General features: G+C 34.9%; 1 protein-coding gene across 1 annotated transcript; it reads right to left on the reverse strand.

Moving 5' to 3' along the window:
* Window positions 1-4916: 4916 nt before the first annotated feature.
* Window positions 4917-20216, reverse strand: galca (galactosylceramidase a). Its single transcript, XM_067384627.1, has 17 exons — window positions 19820-20216; window positions 19652-19720; window positions 19492-19555; window positions 17634-17747; window positions 17388-17527; window positions 17251-17289; window positions 17025-17152; window positions 16765-16920; window positions 16555-16679; window positions 12282-12409; window positions 12090-12179; window positions 11907-11996; window positions 11689-11833; window positions 11427-11607; window positions 8935-9098; window positions 5913-5989; window positions 4917-5835 (listed from the first exon to the last, which is right to left on the reverse strand). The coding sequence occupies exons 1-17, from the start codon at window positions 19946-19948 to the stop codon at window positions 5692-5694; spliced, it is 1983 nt and encodes a 660-aa protein (XP_067240728.1). The 5' UTR covers window positions 19949-20216; the 3' UTR covers window positions 4917-5691.
* Between the last annotated feature and the right edge of the window lie 1177 nt (window positions 20217-21393).

A 21393-nucleotide genomic window follows, 5' to 3' on the forward strand; every position in this document is an offset into this window, starting at 1 on the left:
AATGCTTTATTTTGGCCCAGCAGCTTCTGCAGCATGAACAAAAGCATCTAGAGTCTGCTACTGCTGTTGTTGTTACTGTTTTGTGCTGTTAGCGGCGTCTGACTAGGGTCGACACGTGGGGTGATGACATCATCATTTCAGAAAATAAACGGATAGGCTCTAGGACCCAGTTTCAAAAAATAGCGGTTTCACCTTTCGAAAACACTGGATCCGTGTGGATGAAATGCCTATCCGATACAAAATTTGTGCGTATTCACAAAACACATCTCCGTGCGGACAGGGCCTGAGAAGAGGCTTTCTGTGTGCGTGTTTTGGGTATGTGCCAGACAGCGCAAGTAGGCTACCATTGATCTGTACACTTTACACTGCCCAGCCTTATTTCAAATCATCAAGCCAATCAGATTTAACTAATGCATCATCGAACTGGTTAGTAGTAAAGTGGTGAAAAGTCAATTTATGATTTTACAAATGAAGGAGTGAAGGATGACGGTCATCATAAGCACTATCTTTCTCAAACAACATATAACAAATGATGTAAGTTGTTCAGTTTAACTTATCTGCGCTGTCATGTGCTAATTCAGACAGAATTATTACGGAGGTAGAAACCTTATCAAATGTAGCTGCTAACTGCCTAATGCTTGTATATACATGCATCTACTCTGAAAGAATTTAATCAGCAAATAGCATAGCCTACTACTATTTTCAACAGTGTCAGCCAATGACGCTTTTACAATGAATGGAGGCATAGAGCCCGCCTTCTGATGTTTGATTGACACCCTCTCATTAGCACCTTGCACCAAGGAAAAATAAATACGGAGCTACATTCAAAAATGAAAAAACGATTAAAAAAGAAAATGCTAAACTTTCAGTTTCAGATTAGCATTTCCTTTACCTTTTTTTTTTTTTTTTTTTTTTTTTTTTTAATTTTCCCCAACATTCGTTTTATTTATTAAATTATTTATTATCTCCACGCACATTTAATTATTTATATATTTATTTATGCAGGAATATGCATTTATGTATTTATTTGCACATTTATTTATTTATAGGTTTATTTATGTGTGATTTCGGCATTTATTTATTATTTATTTTTTGTTTTAACTTTCCTGTCTCATGGACTGAGATTTATTTTTTATTTTTTTAATTCGTCCTCCATAAGACGAAACCTGCAATAAATAAATAAATCTCAGTCCATGTAGGCGGGCAAGACAGGAAACTTTTGTTGAATGTTGAATGTGTGTGACCCTCCTCGAGCTTTCAGATGGCACTGCATGAGAAACCATATGCTGCTGTGACATCCAGGGCTCAGGAGTACATTGGAAAATCGTTGTCATGGAACACAGTCTGTTATTGGGGCATCAAGAAATGCAGCTTGAATCTCTGTTATGCAAGGAGAAACCTATAAATCAATTCTATGCAGAAATGGTGTCAAGTTGCTGCCCCTCGCTTATGGAATCTGTCACTGGATATTCGCCCTGCACCTTCTATTATCATTTTTAAAGCATACACTTATATCCATTGGCAACTGTAAGCTCGTTCAGCTGTGGTCTTCTAAAAGCCTCAAAGGCACCAGGGCTTGTGAAGAGAACAAAAACGTGGATCTTTAGAAAGTTTTATTATTCGTACACATTCTTCACAACTTCCCATTCTTTTCTCTTCTTATCGCTATAAAGCAGTAAAGACTTACATCGCTTTTCTTGTGGCTCATCGAATGAAAATTACATCCAAAAGCCGCACAATGTGGAATAGTATATTATATTCCGAGTTGTGTTGCGGATAGTGTCAGTAGAGCAGTGAGTGCAACCATTTGATGTCACCGACACAGAAACAAACATCGGCCATTATCCAAATATGTAATGTAAATCTTTCATGGGTTTTCTACTACATATTTCAGTAAAAGACATCATTTACGTTATATTAAGCCATCCCAGACAGCAACATAGTGTGGCCCAAATCTGGCCTACATTAGGTACAGGTGGATTACATGCGGACCAGGTGTGGGCCAGATCTGGGCTGACACTATGTTGCTGTCTGGGATACAAGTCTTAACACCAGGGGTTCCCTTTAAGAAGTGGCTGAAAACTTATCTTTTCTGCCAGGCATTTTAATCTAATTTTAGTATTGCTTTATTGTAGTATTGTCTTCTGTGTTGTTTTATTCAGATTTTTTTTCTATACTCTGTTCAGCACTTTGATCAACTTTGCTGTGTTTAAATGTGCCATATAAATACAATTTACTCACTAAGTTCTCTGGGCCCAAGCTCATCTCAGATGGTCTAAAAGAAAGTGGAAATGCGTGCTGCTGTCAGATGAATCCACGTTTCAGCATGTTTTGGGGAAAAAACGGACATTGAGTTCTCAGTCCCAAAGACCAAAGGGACCATCCAGAATTTCATCAGCGACAGGTGCAGCAGCAAACATTCTATCATGGTATGGAGGTGCATCAGTGCAAATGGCATAGGTTACTTGCATATGTGTGAAGGTACCATTGACGTGGAGGTGTATATTGGGATTGTACAGAGACATAAACTGCCATCAAGATGACATCCTTCCTGGGAAACAAGACAGTGCCAGGTTTTTAAAACTGCAACAATTATCCTCAATTTCCAAATGATTAAAAAGTGTGATTAAAAGGAAAGGTGATGTGACACAGGTAAACATGCCTTTGTCCCAACTGGAGTGTGTTGCAGCCATCAAAATGTGTTTATATTTACAGAATACTACCAAGTTGGTCAGTGAAAATCATTTCTTTGTACTTTTTAAAGAGAATTAAAAAAAAAAAAAAAAATCACAGAATCTTGATTGTATTGCATTTTACAAAATGTCCCAACTGTTCTTAAGTCTAGTCAAGTCAAATTTATTTATATAGCGCTTTTTACAATTAGTAATTGTTTCAAAGCAGCTTTACATATTAGAAACACAGAAAAAAAAGAGAAGTGGTTAAAAATAAGCTGTACAAGCAAGCGTGATAATGTGTAACATATACAAGATGGTGCTACATTAAGCCAATGTCGGCTGACTCCCAGGGTTGGAAAAAAACCCCTAAGAGAAAAACCCAGCGTGCTAACACTGGGAAAAAAGTCCTAGGAGGGAAAAAAACCCTTGGAAGATATATATATGTAAATGGATATGGAGATCAAAATCTGAATTATACATTTTTATTATTGAGATTAAAAATAGATTATATATAAATATATGTAAGCGGATACAGGGATTAAAAATTTGAATTATAAATGTAGCCAGAACTGGGTCTGTAGGCCCATTGTCTCCTGGGCTACGTTGTAGTCAGGTCCAGACACAGGTTCTCCATCTGATCTGGATACGGCCTGTATCCAGCACCCGGCAAACCTCAGGATAAGCAGAGAGACTGATATTAGCGTATATGCCATTCTTATTCTGATGTACAGGTATATCTAGTGTTATAAGAAATGTTCTCGGTTCCGGCCGACCTAATTATTGCAGCGTAACAATCCTTTAATGGATTTGAAAAATGTTAATGTATTGATAATGTGTTATGTGTATGCAAGAGCAAAGATATGTGTTTTTAGTCTAGATTTAAACTGACAGAGTGTGTCTGCTTCCCGAACAATGCTAGGAAGATTGTTCCAGAGTTTAGGTGCTAAATAGGAAAAGGATCTTACGCCTTCAGTTGATTTTGATATTCTGGATATTATCAACTGGCCTGAATTCTGAGATCGCAATAGATGTGTGAAGGACTATAATGCATTAAGAGCTCACTTAGGTACTGGGGAGCTAAACCATTTAGAGCTTTATAAGTAAGTAGCAAGATTTTAAAATCTATACGATGTTTAATAGGGAGCCAATGTAATGTTGACATAACTGGGCTAATATGGTCATACTTTCTGGTTCTAATAAGAACTATAGCTGCCGCATTTTGGACCAACTGTAGTCTGTTTAAAAGCCGAGCAGAACAAACACCCAGTAGAGCGTTACAGTAATCTAGTCTTGAGGTCATGAATGCATGAACCAACTGCTCTGCATTTTTCATTGAGAGCATGTGTCGTAACTTGGGGTTCAATTTAAAACTGAACTTTACTTAATCCATTTGTGTTACAACTACCTGAATAATTTTTGTTAACATGTAGTTCCCAGCATGCTTTGCAAGGGACTGAATTTTGAGAGGAAATTTAGGGATTCAGAAACTTTTCTAAATCTCTAACATAACTGAACATTAAACACTATCATGTCTTTCCTTTTACTGAAAAAAAAAAGTTTAAAACACTTAGAAAGGTCTGCATTTCCACAATGTTTAAGGAACAGCATTGGCATTGTGCTTTTGTAGTTTGTATTTGTAATATCAAATATTCTCTTATTTATCCATACTATGGAGCCCCTAAAGAGACAATGTGATTGGAAAAATTATGAGATGGAAGGAAAAAATATATTTCAATGCTATTGCATTCGCTCACAAACGTTTTGCTTTCTCCCAAGAAACATTTTCCTCCATTCTTTTTTCCCCCTTCACCATGTCCCTTTAGATTTTTTTTCCACCACTATTTTGCACTCTCTCACAAGTGTATTGCTTTCCCCCCAAGAAAAACTGAAATGTTTGCATTCCCCTGAGACACTTTGTGTTCGCTCGCAACTTTTGTGTTTTTTGCAAGCGCAAAATTTCTCAGGGGAACGCAAACATTTTGCGAGGGAACGCAAATGTTTTGCAAGGGAACGCAATGGTTTTGCGAGCAAATGCAATGTTTCTCAGGGGACTGCAAACATTTTGGAAGTGAACTCAACCATCTTTTTTTCTTCACCATGTCCATTTAGGGGCTCCGTACTACAAAACATTTACAACAGAAAAATAATACATTGCTCATGCCTCATGCCAATAACTTATACTAGACAAAACCAAATAACCATTTTTTTAATCAAATTTAAAACATGGTTAAGTAAGTGCAAACATTATGTCTAATGCCAAAAACATTTAATGTAAGTGTAATACAGCTTTTATTTCACACAGAGGTAAAGTCGGCATGTAAGTGCTTCGGACATGATACATGATCATTCATGATACAAGTTTATTAAGAATCATTTCATCATTTTTTTAGGTTATGCATGATCCCATCATTCTTAGGTTGACATCAGGTAAAATTAACTACTTTGTCTAGAACATTTATCATCCCTATGCACATTGTCTAGACTGCTCTTGTATAAGCCAGGTCTTTTATCATTTTATGTTTAAATAGTATTGTTTACAATATAGAGTTGTTTCTATTCAAACAAATATCCCTTTTTGAAGATCAACATCTCACACACAGATTCTGCATTTATAAATCCTAAAAATAAAACCAATCATTCCAGTAAAAAAAAAGGCAAATCAGCAAGACATTCATCACAGTGATATTTTTTTCACCGAAATAAAGACATTTTGAAGAAACATGGTAAAAGGACCTGGTGTCAATGCAGCAAAATCCTGAATTCACGCCATGTTGTAATTAATGTAATTACAGGATGACAACTTATATTCACATCCTCAGAATTATACGTTTATATGGCAAAATTATCAATGGGAAAATGAATCTGCAGTAGTTAGGTGACAGTGGTCACGTGGTACAAGTCAGAGCTCTTTTTGTAATTAGAAGTTCTACAATGACTTGAGGCTTTTTCAAGTTAGAATCTCATAATTACAGTAATTCCGACATGGAGTGAATGCACCTATCAAAGTAAGTGGAAATCACTCTGCATTTACTGCAAAATTATCAAACTGTGCATATTCAAAAGATAAAGTTCCTAGTGCAGCCCAGCCATTCTTTGGTTCGAGAACAACAGCATTCTTCCACAGTGGATAGCCATTCAGCATCCCTGAGGCAAAATATCCCTGCAGACCAAAAGATGCACATTTAACAAAGACATAATAAATTGTTAAAAGGTTGCACATATGTGTGTAGATGTTACCTTGACACTAAGGGTTAAGGTATACCATACACCTGCCCTTGTTCCTGACAGCCCTTCAGCAAGAACTCTCTTTCCACCTTTAGTGTGAAAAACAAAAGATCAGTCACAATTAGGGCTGTCGATTTAATGCATTAAATTAATAATTTAACATACCTGCCCTAGACCTACGTATATCATCTTACATTTCATATAGTTGATTGGTGACAAACATGATGCAGGACAACAACTCACTGCGTGATGGATTCTATAACATGCAGTTATATGCCCCTAAAATGCAAGATATCAGGGCAAAAATGCCCTATATGAGTTTTTGTCTCATATATAGGCCTATATGATCTGATATTAAGAAAATATCACACGAGTGCTGTTTTTGTCCTGAATAGCATGAGTGCAATTGATATTTTTATACAACAGTTCAAGAAGAAGTAAATGTTGTGATATATTTTACACACAATATTGTCTGTTTTTGTTATAAAATATTTTGTCATATTTTCCAACAAAAATATTACCTATTAAGCCAGAGCATGTTCTGCATCTCTGAGCACATTGGTGTTTTGTTTCTGAATGAATCCACATTTTGAGTGAATCAATCAGGTGAACCAATGATTCAATGGCCCATTCATAAAGAAAGCCATTAGGTTTGTTTGATTAGAAGCAGTGCTGCGCAGACCGACTGGTATATGACATCAAAGTACCGCGAGAGCGATTAGAGAGCAGACTGTATGCTTTCGAATTGTTCTTGTGGTACAATGATTGGTCTGCGCAGCGCTGCTTCAAGTTGAAAACACTTCCATTCCTAAATTAATTTCATTCCTGAATTCAAACCTGTATGACTTTCTTTTGTGGAACATAAAACAAGATATTTTGAAGAATGTTGGTATCCATGTTTAGGTCTGTAAATATATCTGAATACTAATTCTTAAAAAAAAAAAAAAAAAAAATGGCCATTGAAGCCTTAAAGTTTGTGTGTAATAAATTCTTTGTTGAATCAAATAAAATATTTATTTCTAAAGCTACCTCTTGTAATGTCTATACTTGCTTTGTAAATGCTTTTCTCATTTAACACAATAATGATCTTTTAGGGGCAATTTCTCAGCCAAATTTGATGTGTGATCATAGAAACCATTTGCACCGATGTGTTGTGCGATATTCTTCATAGTCATATCCAGTGTTGGGGAAAGTTACTTTTACAAGTAATGCATTAAAATATTGCATTACTCCTTAAAAATGTATGGAAATGCAAATTCGCCAGTACAGTAGAGGGCACAGCTCAGACAAAAAAAGTTAGGCACTCTTCAACAATAAAGACAAAAAATGAAACACAAATGTGATGTTTATCTAATTTAATTTTTGCTTAGTATAGTTGAATTGGACCATCGAAGGTCAACAGCAAAGGCATTGGTTAATAAAGTAAGATTAAGTACATAAAGTATATTTGTGTTATTTAACATTTAATTAGTGCAGGTTTGCATAACTGAGTTTGCATTTCACTGTTTTTATTAATTTTCTAAATACTGACTCTTTTTGTGCAAGTGAGACAAGTAAATGCATGTTCATATTTAGTCTAGAACTACAATAAAAAACACCATGTTTACTCACACAACGCCTCTGCACTTACTCTCAATTTCCCTCAACATGTGAACAGGAGAGCTGTCAGTTAATACATTTGAAAACAAAGTAGCTTGCGTTACTTATTTGAAAAAGTAACAGATATTTTCCTGTAAATTTAAAAGTAATGCGTTACTTTACTAGCTACTTGGAAAAAGTACTCTCATTAGGTAATTTGTGTTACTCCCAACACTGGTCATATCGTCAGCCTGTGAGATCGCCAATACACAATATTATCGTGGGGCGAGGGGAGCAATAGTTAACTTACTTGATCATTAAATTTACTTATTTATTTACTAATTTATTTAATTATTTTTTTATCTTGAGAATTAAGAATGGTTGTGTGATGAAGAAAAATTGCATAGGAAAATTACAATATAGGAAGTCGTTTTGAGATGACAGCACAGAATAAAACCACTCATTCCAGCCTCCGACGTTTCTGCCGCTGCCTCATAAGATGCAGTAGTCCAGCACGATGGCTACACATTGTAATGTTGACAATAAGACAACATCTGTATTGCAAACCCCTCCATGTTGCGGTTATTGTTTTTAATGTATGCCTACCAATTCATCGTCATTTGCATAGAAACAAATGCAGATATTTTGGACAACAAAAGAACACCATGGACATACAAATCAAATCCGAATAGTTGTGATACACAGTGCGGACAGTCATAATTAATTTAGATCAGATTCCAATTGGATACACAAATAATCAGATTTGGGATGACAGTGTTAACACAGCCTTAGGTTGTTCACAGTGCTCAATTCTGATTTATTGCTCAGATTTTAGTTTTTTTTTTTTCTTCTTTTTGGCTGTTCACATTATTTTGTGGCCAATATCAGATTCAAGTGTGAACAGTTCACGATATTGAACTGACCCGCATGCGCAAAAGATGCAGGGAAAAAAGTTTACAAAATATGTAAACTTTGCAGACCACTTACATTCACAGACAGCTATATTACACACCACATGAAAGGTAATATTCGAAAAAGCACAATAGGGGCACTTTACATTAATGTGCAACTAATACATTAATCAGAAAACAAGCCACTTATTGTTTTGATATCATCAAAGGCACCAGCCATCAAACAATAATATCTCTATCATCGATACTAAGCTACTTCTGACACGAAGAACAAATAGATTTGCAACAGTCACTTTGTTGCAGACAGTGTGGAAAGCTTCTAGCAGTTATGCCATGGTGTCTGCTCTAATTTTGATAATCTGGTTTATTTCTAATATTTTTGTTTTGGCTAGTAGAAGTTCTGAATGGCCTGTAACTTTATGCTGTACCTTAAAAATCGGCTGGTGAGTGAAAACTTAATTTCAAACCCGGTTTAGAATGATATAAACAAACATGAACACATTGTATTTAAAATATTTAAAGGAATGGAAACATAAAATTGTTACCTATGTCATTTGTCACTTTATAGGTTCCATTTGCAAAAAGCCAATAAAAGACACCCTTTGCTTCTCTGACAGATTCTCCACCTTGATCAACCCTGGCCGCCAGGAACACACCTCCAGTGACATTGGTCTCAATTAGGGCCTCACAGGACACAGTGAGGTCTGTCCTAGTTACACAAGAGTGAAGTTTGGATATATTTGATTAATTATGAGGCAGAATTATTCAATCTCATTTACTATAGAACTGTTGAGTAAAACATCTCATACAATATCCTGAAAAGTGTGTGTTCTAAATAGATAATATAGAGCCTCGCACACCCAAATCATTCATAGGTGGGGCAGATGAATGTCCAATAAAAATTGGGACGTCCAAAATAAATTTATAAATCCAAAAGATTACTCAAACTTGCATCACAATTTTATTTGGGTCCCACTTTATATTAAGTGGCCTTAACTACTATGTACTTACATGAAAAAATAAGTACAATGTACTTATTGGGTTCATATTGAACTGCAAAACACTGCTATTGAGGTGGGATCCAGGTAAGGTTAGGGAAAGCCTTGGTGGTATGGGTAGGTTTAAGGGTAGGGGTAAGGTGTAAGGGATGGGTCAACAGTGTAATTAAAAATTAATTACAGATGTAATTACATGCAGGTGTTTTTACAATATAAGTGCAATGTAAAAACATGTATGTGCACAATAAGTGCATTGTATCAGATGATTAAATGCAAGTACATAGTAGTTAAGGCCACTCAATATAAAGTGGGACCTTTATTTGGAACATTTCGGTCAATTGACCTTCCTCAGACTTACAACACTCAAAAATCAGTACAATTAAAAACAACTCATTAAGAATCATTAAATTCATTAGCATTGTAGACATCCATTGTAGATATTTATGTACTAATCCCCCAGTTTTCCCAGACTAAAATGCATGTTTGAGTGGTTTTAACTGAAAGCAACTTGCACTGGCATCTCTTAAAATTAATTTACTCAACCCTTATGCCGTTCCAACTATGTAAGTCTTTCGCTCATCTTTGAAACACAAATGAAGAAATTCTTAGTAATTTCTGTCCCTCCAATCACAACTCACACATCTACCACTTTGACGTTTCAAAAAGTTAATAAAGAGATTGTAATAATCCATATGGATTGAGCGGTTTAGTCCAAATTTTCTGAAGAGGCATGATCACTTTATAACGTTAAACAAATTTAATTTAGGCTTTTATTCACATTCATCAATGCACACATCAGTTATAATTAACAGAAGTTCAAGCAGGTTCACTTGACAGGCAAAAACCAATGAGGTTCATTCTCGTGTGTTACGCAGCATGTTTGAGCTTCCACAAGAACCACTGAGGTTTGTTCTCACATGTCAAGCAGGTTCGGTTGAGCTTCTGTTTATGTTCAATGTTAAATGTGAATAAAAGACTAAATTCAATCTATTCATCATATAAAGTGAACCTGTCTCTTCAGAAAATTTGGACTAAACCTCTTAATACATATGGATTAGTTTTACAATCTCTTTATGAACTTTTAGAAGCGTCAAAGTGGTAGTTGTGTAGCTGTCAATGAAGAGTACAGAACTGGCTCAGATTTTTAAAAAAATATCTTAATTTGTGTTCCGAAGATGAATGAAAGTCTTGACACAATTTTCACGATTTGAATCGATTTCTATTCACATGCTTGTGCAATTCGATTCTGATTCAATTAAGTTCAATATTGCTTATTTTGGATGTAGTGTATCAGTTACAGTACATGGCAAATTTTCTAGAGGAAAAAAATCTCTCAAATAATGCTGTAAACTACACATGGGAGTCAGTTGGTACTACTATAATAATATTGAAGGTTAAAATTAACTTATTTATATACAAACACAAATTACACTCAATTATGTTTTTTTTTTTAATAATAAATAAAATTTTGAATTACATAATCATATATCTACTCCAATTAGTTTTTTTTTTTTTTCAATATAAACATTTAAAATTGCTGCTGTCATAACTGATTTATTCAAACATGCATTAAATATTGAAGAACATTAAAAATTAAAATTTAAAACAATAAAGAGAGTGAAATAATAAATCGATATTGTTTACCCAGCCCTACTTTGGAACGACACGAGGGTGAGTATTTTCGGTTGAACTAACCCTTAAATGGTATATATTTTAGTAATGCAAAAGTCTTGAACAATTTGGGTGCAGAATTGTGCTTTTGTTCTCTTTTTGATTAATTTTTAAGAGGTATTTGAACTTTCTTTTCTCATTTTCTTCTATATTGGCTGAGTATTTACCAATTGGAGTTGTGACCATTTTCATTATTAACAGCTGTAAGTTTTTAAATTTACTGATACTTGTCTGTTGTAAGCCTGAGGAAGATCAATTGACCATAATGCTACGAATAAAATGTTGCGATGATGCAAGTTTGAGTAAAGTGTGCTCCACCCTTATTTCGCTGGCTCATCAAAATATCACAGTTCCGAGGACAAACATACCAACTGTAGTCCCCTATGATGCTGATGGTCTGGTCGGCATCTCTAGCCCAGGTGACGGGCCGTTCAGTGATCACCTGCCGTAAGGTAAAGGCGTGTGAGCCATTATCTGTGCTGTTTCTGAAGTACTCAAACACACCGGTTTGATCAGCAAAATACGGAGCCTCAGAAAATGGAGGGTCATCTTGGAATGAAAAGAAATGCTGTTAGGAATTGACAGTTGAGTCAATTACAGTTGTTTCCTGTTGACACTAATATTCCTTACCAATTGTGAAATCATCAGAGTATTTCTTCGGAAACGGGCGGGATTTGGGGGGCTCTGGGTAGAAGCCTCTTTCTCCAGTGGTGACTGTTGTGATTGTGTAAACCTCATCAACATCCAGTTTTAAGGTGAAGGAACCATTATGGACCTGTGGAAACAGGACGGTTCCTTTAGTGCCAATTCAATGTTTAGACACCAAACATGGACTGATTGAAGTATACCTTAATAGGACTCCTCAGCTCAAAGAGTGTATCCTTTTTGGTCTCAAAATCCAATTTTGAGTACCACAGTTTAAGGTCAGTGAGATGTGCCTGAAAAAGTTGAAAGCATAAAACATAAAATTAAGCCTTGAGGTTAAGAAATAAATGAATAGATATATCAAGAACAGACAGAGCTGCACTTACAAAAGAGCCTTTGAGCCGAAATGTGACCATCTGAGGAGAGACTTCAAAGTACGGTAGAGGAGGACGAATGCACTGAGAGTGATTATGTGTCTACAAAAGGAGACAGGAAGGAGTTCATTTTGTGTACAGGTCAGATAAATGATTCACTAAAACTTGTGACCTTCAGACCTAAGAAAATAACTAACCACCCACCATGGTTTCAATAACAATTGTTAGGTTCCCTTTACGGTCTGTTAAAGCCACATAACTTCCTCCACTGGTGAGATTCCCCACCGTCTGTAGATAAAACCAACCTGGCTGTGTAAATTGAGTTGTGTGTGCTACAGGAAAAAGAAATAATATTTTAGTTTGTTTTTAATAAAAATAAGCCACCAATTAACTGATCAAATGTATCTCAGGACAGAATAACTCAAATACTAGTCAATAAAAGTGCAAAAAAGACCAAAACAGGACCAACAGGGGTTCATTTTGTGTCCTGTTTCAGCACATGTGCACATGGCTCCATATTTTCTCCAATGAAAAGTGCTTTTTTTCACTTGTTTGTATCCATTTAATCACCCACAAAAGATATGTGTCACCTTCACTGGCAAGTAAAGAAGTATTTTCAAGAACTTTGCATTATACAATAACAAAAAACTGTGTTGCCTCAAGGCAACATTGTACCATAATGGAATCACATAAGGCCATACAGGCATAATAGGTTTGCATACAAATGTATTATATTTGTAAGGAAAAGAGTGAGAATTATCTAAATATATTTGCATTTTCACTTATAAGAATAATAATTCACATACTATTTCTGCATATATTATGATCTGCACATTTTCTATAGCACTTCAAAAAGGTGTAAAACACATGTAGCACTGCCAGTTGATGAGGATGATGATGAGGGGTCATACTGTGATGAGGAAGATGAAATCATAGTGGCAATCCATCAGGGAGAGAGTGAGGGTGAGAGAGAAGATGGAGATGAGGATGAAGATTGATATGATAACTTGATATGATAACTTGATATAATAACATAAATATATGATGGTTTGGTAATACTTGTGTTCCACTATGGTACAATGTTGCCTGAGGGCAACAGCTGGATATAAAACATTACTTTTTATTTAATGTGAAACTTTTAATACTTTAAAAACTGGATAAATTTGTTTGTTCAAGTGTCTAGTTAAAGAAATTGATGTTTTCAATAAATATATTTCTTTTTTCTACATAAAAATGCCAAATGTTTAAATTTTTCCATTGTGGTACAATGTTGCCTCGAGGCAACAAACTTATAAAAAATAAATAAATTAAATATTTATGAAAATGTTTATTGATATTGTTAAAGTGTCCAATTTTAAGCAGGAAAAACAACACAAATAATTTTTTCCTCATTGATATCATATTGCGTACCATAGAGGGTTAAAAGAAAAAAAGAAACAAAATTCAACACTCAAGGAAATAACTGACATTCATCTGCTACAACAACCCATTCTCAGTCCCACTGGCTTACTTGGTGCGTTTGTTCTCATCAAGCATGCATGCTCGGGATTCCTTTTACCATACATGATGTGTGTTATGTATTTGCATTGATGTAAACAAAAGCCTGAATAAAATCTGTTCATAACATAAAGGTGTCTTTAGAAGACTTGGATTAAACTGCTTGATTCATACAGTTTGAATGAAATCTATCAGGTATCAGTAAGAATATCTTGTGTTTCGAAGATGAAAAAAGTCTAATGGATTTGGAACAACATGAGGGTGAGTAAATAGCTTTAATTTTGGGGAGAACATTTCTGTCACCTGATGGTTTTCTTACCACTGTTGCCTTTGGCTTGTTAGTTGGGGTTAATAAGACACTTCATATTCAGTAACATTATCGATTCAACAGCAATGACACTATTAGATGAGAACAACACTTGAATGATGATGACAGCACTGTTTTCTGCAGAGCTGCTTTATAGCCGTTTTGACTTTGATGTTTCATAATTGAAAAACCTGAATCAAACTGAATCAATACTAAACTGACTCAAAGCGAATAACAGCAATATTGTCTACTGTAGAGCTACGTATAGCTGAATTGAACTGATTTCATAACTGAATGAACTTTAAAGCTGAATAATGACACTGATGAAGTTTGCATCATTGGCCGTTATTTTCTTGTTTATCACAGTGAAGCTGCTTTGAAACCAACTGTATTATATAAAGCGCTATATAAATAAAGGGGACTTGTCTCGACTTGAACTATTTCTTAAATAAATGTAAGTTATTTCATTCTACTCATTTATTCCTGTATCGATAGCATTCCATCATCTGGAAAAGAACGACAGATGGGAAGTTGCAGTAATTTGGATGCTTGAGAAAGGAAAAAGGTGGATAAGCATCCCTAACTAGTTTTAGATTATGAGAGGCACTTCCGGTTTGGGGAAGTTCCACTCAGAAAGACTGAACAAATTTCGAATCATAAGGTTGTTCTACAAATAATCTTTATACATCAGTTTGACTGAATGAGCTGTAAAACTTCCTTAACATTCTATTTTCAGATGTCAGGACGTAATGATTTGTATTTTAATGTGACAAGAGCTCTTCTAAGAGCTCTTCAGTCGCTGCTTTCTTTTCCTCCTGAATATTTTATTTTTTCCTTTGTATTCCTCTGTAACAGTATGAAAAAGTCAACATATTCTGCACATTTGTGGTCTTCTCACCCTATTTAATTTACAATAAATCCCATTAATAATTCACTGGAATGCACTAAGAATCTCTCGTTTTCCTCCCCAAATCTTCACGTCTCTTTTCAGGTTTGTTTTCACACATTTGCTTTAAAATGTAATTGCCTCCCCTTTTCACTTCTAATCCTAGTGTTTGCTGGAATGTTTGACAGAAATCACTTTGAAATATTACCACTCAATATTCCAGTTAATGAACATTTTTGATTAGGGCAGCATATGTTACATAATACAGACATATATATCTACAGTGATATTTAACATGTCCATAATATTGCTACGGAAATAATTGAGCTTGACTTTTTCATGGTCTGTTGTCGTAATTTGTTAATGCTTTTACATTTTTAAATTTCCTTTTTTTACTGTTTGATGGTTGAAGGTTGAATATTGTCATCTCATTGTATCCCATTTTTTGAAATATACACAGTGCTGCTTGAAAGTTTGTAAACCCCTTGCAGAATCTGTGAAAATGTGAATAATTTTAACAAAATAAGACAATATGCATGTTATTTTTTATTTTGTACTGTCCTGAATAAGATATTTTACATATAAAATGTTTACATATGGTCCACAAGACAAAAAAAAAAAAAATAGAATGCTGTTTATGTATACATAAAAATGACCCACTCAAAAGTTTTTGAATGCTTGATTCTTAATACTGTGTGTGGTTACCTGGATGATCTGTGACTGTTTTTTTGTTTTGTGATGGTTGTTCATGAGTCCCTTGTTTGTTCTGAGCAGTTAAACTGAGCTCTGTTCTTCAGAAAAATCCTCCAGGTCCTTAAAATTCTTCAGTTTTCCAGCATATTTTGTGTATTTGAACCATTTCCAGCAGTGTCTGTATGATTTTGAGATCCATCTTTTCACACTGAAGACAACTGAGGGAATCAAACTCAACTATTAAAAAAGGTTCAAACATTCACTGATGCTCCAGAAGGAAAGACGCTGCATTAAAAGTCAGGGGTGAAAACTTGAGGATGTCCACATTTTTTTTATTTTGTTTAAATATCTTTTTCTTTTTTCTTTTTGTACTGCCCTTCAGAAGCAACAGAAGACACTTAAATGTTTGCCAGAAGACAAATGAATTACAATATTCCTTGATCTTCAAATTCAAAAAGTTTTCACCCCCCGGCTCTTAATGCATTGTGTTTCCTTCTGGAGCATCAGTGAATGTTTGAACCTTTTTTAATAGCTGAGTTTGAGTCCCTCAGTTGTCCTCAGTTTGAAAAGATGGATCTCAAAATCATACAGACACTGCTGGAAATGGTTCAAATACACTAAAAAGGTGCTGCAAAACTGAAGAATTTTTAGGACCTGGAGGATTTTTTGAAGAACAGAGCTCAGTTTAACTGCTCAGGACAAACAAGCGACTCATGAGCAACCATCAAAAAACATAAAAACAGTCATGGATCATCCAGGTAATGACACACAGTATTAAGAATCAAGGGTTCATAAACTTTTGAATTGGGTCATAAATTCAGCTATTTTTTTGTCTTGTGGACTTTATGTAAACAGCGTTTAAAATATCTTACACAGGACAGTACTAAATTAAAAAAATGGCATGCATTTTGTATGATCCCTCTTATTTTGTTAAAATTATTCACATTTTCACAGATTCTGCAAGTGATTCACAAATTTTCAAGCAGCACTGTATATGTACATATTTTTATGTACCCAAAATGGGCCAGACTGAAAGTGTTAAAATTCACAACTTATATAGCAGCATGTGTAGGTGAATATTAGAAACACGTTACCAGTCATCCATATCGGAGATTCCACTACATAATGTCCACTCCAGGGCTCCTCCGCTGTCATCAGCCCATCTCCACCAAAGGACAGATTCTCGTAGTAACTTGCTATCAAATTCCAGGATATAGTCCTAAAACAAAGCAGTCCATCTCTGAGCACATCAGCATATGAATGTGTATTGCAGAGCTAGCGAAAGGTTTCTGAAAACAGCTCACGAGGTCATTCTGCCGTTCACGTAGTTCTGGTTTAAAATGCGAGCCCAGCATCCGGCACCAATGTCGTCATTGAAGGTGCTGTAATCTTCAGATGACCAAAGCTTCCTCTCTGTCCACAGAGCTTCCTTCACCATGTTGGTGCCTGGATAGTGGACACTATAAAGACTGTAAATTCTAACTGCACTTTAATTTACACTAAATAGCTCAGCAAGTTGGTTGATTATATGGGGTTTTAAGGCCAAAGGTACCAAACTGCTCACCCTATCACCGCAATAGCATCATTCAGATATGGATCCTTCAGCATGGCAGCTGCAATGGACCAGTCTCCATCTGCAGCAATGATGCCGATATTTGAAAAACCAGCTCTGTCCAAAATATCTCTCAGCACCTATGTAAATGACAGAAAGACATATTTGGACTGACTGAAATATTGATGATCTTATTGCCAATGTAGTTAAGCTGTTTGGATTTTTTATTTTTTTTTACCTTAATGTATGTTGGATCACATATTTTTTCATTCCATATCTATATGAAAAAATATATCAAAACAAGTTCAAATAAATGTTTCCTTTAAAAAAGACATCAGTAACAGAAATCATTGTTATAAGCTAGAGCATACATACCCCAATGTAATCAATGTCAAGGTTATGATGCTGCTTTGCTCCCATGATCCATGTAATAACATAGTTGGCAGTAACATTTGGAAAGAAGTAAGGCCATTGGGTTCCATATCCAACCCATCCTGGAAATGCCCAGGGAAGTCCTTCAAAATCAAAGCATTGAATCAAGTCAAATATCAGTAATCTTCTCTATAATATGTCAGTCCTTATAATATAAATGGCAAATGCAGTACGGAACAAATCGTTTACCAATCAGCTTGATGTCTGGATTTCTCTTCTTGGCTTCTTTCATAAGCCACCATTCATATCCACGGAAAAAGTTCCCTTCATCCTTACTGTGCATGTGAGAGGGTTCTGTCCCATCTGTCAAACAAACAAAAAGAAAAAAGTAAGTAACCCTTTACCTGTAGTAATCCAAACTTGGAATCTTAATTTTGTTTCTGGAAAACCTAAATTGCTGAGACTGGGCATTGCACAACGGTTTGTTTCAGTCTAAAATGACGTTCTAAGTGTAAAATAGTTTTATAATTAAGTGTAAAAACATTTTTACATTATATTTGTCAAAGACACCGGACAGAATTTATTTACTATGAGTATTGGCGATTTATAGTAACATGAGAGTCAGTGACCACTGGTGATGCAACAATGTTAAACTGAGCTCAACTTCATGCAAACAAGCAGAGAAGCCACAAAGGCTACTACCAATAGCATCTATTAACACGTGCAAAGAAAATACTGCTATGCTCACTAGGTGTGAAAGGCATTTAACACTGTTTGCACTTAGCAAATAGCTTCTGCATTATGTACACTATATACTTTTTTTTTTTTTTTTTTTTTAAATAAGAACATTATAATAATAATAATAATGCATTTTATTTTATATAGTGCCTTTAAAGTGGCAGATACTATTTGTACCTCAGTGTAGTACATTATAACCAAATATGTAATAACAACAACAACATATGCAGTATACTGTATATGATTATATTTATTAAAATCATAAATGGATGCTTCCTTATCATTAACTTACTTATCCCTTTCTCTATGAAGTCCACACCTACATACTGTACATCCTTGAAATCCCAGGAAGAGAGCCACAGTATCAACAGCATGGTAACACAATGAGCTGCATGCACTGCGGTCGATGTGGCAGCCCTTCCGATTTATGCGAAGACACCACATTCAGTTTTAATTATGTCTATTAAATAACTGTTAGGCACTTAAATTATACTTTTAGAATATTTTCAGTGTAATTATACATTTAACTACTGAGTAATATTAATTAACTACATGTACTAAATATAGGGTAAGGAATTGGGTTTGGTTTGGTTTAGGGTTAGTTGCATGCAATTATGCATAATTTACATGCAAGTACATATGTAACAAGAAAAAGAAAAAACAGAAAGGTGTTACCAAAACACCTCCTAAGCCGATATGTATCAGAAAAGGGTATATTCAAACTTAGATCGGCTACATCAAGTGCTCCATTGAACTCCTCTGTCCTTACTATCCAGCCAACTGCTGCTTTACTGGATGGGCTGCTTTTGTCATTTTGTTTGGCTCAACAAGACATTGGTGGAGTTAATGTAAAAAGCCTTTGCTAACTAGGCAGGCTATTTGCACTTAGTGTAAAAAGATGCTCTGTTTATTAAATAGTATACACATCTTAATAGTTTTTTTTTTAAATAAAGTTTTAAAATAATTTTCCAGAGTACAACTTTAATGTGTCATTTCCTGTTTTATGTTTTTTTTTTCATGTTGTATCACATGACTCACATCATATGACTCTGACATGACTCCTACAAACGTTTTTCAAATAAACAGCAAAGTTAAACTATTGTTTTCTATAAAATAATAAAATTTTATGCCAAACCTCTTAATAGGGGGTCATTCTTTTAATTAGCCTTTTCTCTTCATTATAAAGACAGTTGTATAACCCTGCCATATTTTACTTTATGCTCCAGTCTGAATTCAATTTAAATCTATCTCATTATAGCAAAGGTGTATTCAAGTCTTTGAATGTATAAATGCCATTTTTAATGCACTAATGAATGAATTAAAAGATCCAGACAAGACAGACAGACAACAGATAGACACTTTGGATTACCTGTGGTTTGACCGTCGCCTCCTATTTCAACCTTTAAGATGTGAAGTGAAGCTCCAAAGTTGGGCTGAATAAAACCACCCCCACAACATAATGACACATTCAGTTATTTAATACATGTCCATTAATAAATGCAACACATCTGTAGCACGTGACCCAATACCTTGAATAAGAAATCCAATATCTGACTCCTATACGGTTCTTCATAGTTGACAAGAAGTCGCGAAGTGGCCTGAAAACAAAGCGACACTTTGTCAACCGCGACAAACTGGCACAACTATCGACATGTTCGCAAGCGGCAAACTGACTTTTAAAAGTGAACATAACTTACTCCTCCTCCGCTTAATCCACCTATCCCATCAAATTCTCTCCCTAATCCAATCCGATCATCTATAACATAAAACTGAGTAGAACACCCAAGAATGCAGGAGATTATTAACAGCAGAGTGTACGTTTGCATGTTTTGATGGATGATTATGAACTGCTACTGAAGTCTGTCATGAGGATGTTTATGATTTGCAGCTACTTCCGTGTCATGTGCTCCGACTGATCTTCAAGTGAAACTCCATTCTTGTCATTGCTTCATTCTTCTCATTGCACATGCATGAGGTAAAACTGAGCTCATTAATTCAAGAACAACGTATGCGAATATCTAACATTATTTTATTTGTTTTAAGTATTTCAGCATTTCTCACACTCCTAACTTCCTGGAACATAAATATTCCCTACTCGAAAGAAAAAGCGCACCAAACGTCACGTTAAGCATAGAGTCGTGATTGGTCAGTAAGTATACTGCTCTCTGATTAGCCAAATAGTTTCAGCCTGAGACCGCCCACAGTTACGCGAAACTTTTTTTAAATTATTATTCAATGCCACAAGAACAAGAGGTATTACATATGGGTATTTTAATGTATTACAAGGGTATTACATTATCATATTAACATTAGCTGCCAGGGAAAAAAGGAGAAAAATACGGAAATAAGGAAATATTACATCAATTTTTCACTGCTTTCAGAGCATTACATGCTTTCAGTGCTTTTTTGTTTTGGTTTGTTCCAAAAGATTTACATATAATTTAAAGTCATTTATAAAATGTGAAACATTTCGTTTGAGCCCACTTCTTCTTATGTATTTGGTATTTTCCTAATAAAATAGACAAATGTATAATATGTAGTTCTTTACATTTCAAGTTTTCATTCTCTGTATAAAAAAGTACATCAAATACACAAATTTCTATCATACAATCAAGTTTTCGTTATGCAAAACTTTGCCCCTCTGAACCTGTGCTCTGAACGCATCCTTTTTCTTTTTTTATTGCAAATAATTTATAGATGACATTAATGAAATAGAATGTATCAACAATACTTACAAAGTCATCTGAACATATGGAAGAGAAAAAAAATTAATTGACAATGACAGTTAAAAGAGAAAGATACATTTAAATAGCTTTTTTAATAATAAAGAAAAGAAGGAGCAGAACAAAGAAAGAAAAGAGGATAAAACACACACACACACACACACACACACACACACACACACACACACACACACACACACACACACACACACACACACACACACACACACACACACACACACACACCAAAACAAGTATTAATCACATGAAAGATCTCATCATATCTCTTCAGAAAAGAAATACATTTTTTTGTTATTAATTATTCTTGGTGATTTGATTAAATGTTCTACTTCATATAAGAAATCTATAAAATTGGGTATTTTCTTAAGAAACCTTTGTTTGTGAAAATAGAATTTTGCCACAATGATAAAAAAGTTAACAGTAGGTTCTAAAGATTTGTTTTGGTTTTCAAAAAAGCAAACAACATCCTTAATGTGTAAATTACAGTTCATATTAACTTGTAGGAACTCAAATCTTTCCAGAAAAGT

The sequence above is a fragment of the Chanodichthys erythropterus genome, chromosome 4 (assembly GCF_024489055.1).
Source record: "Chanodichthys erythropterus isolate Z2021 chromosome 4, ASM2448905v1, whole genome shotgun sequence".
In the NCBI taxonomy this organism is placed as follows: Eukaryota; Metazoa; Chordata; class Actinopteri; order Cypriniformes; family Xenocyprididae; genus Chanodichthys; species Chanodichthys erythropterus.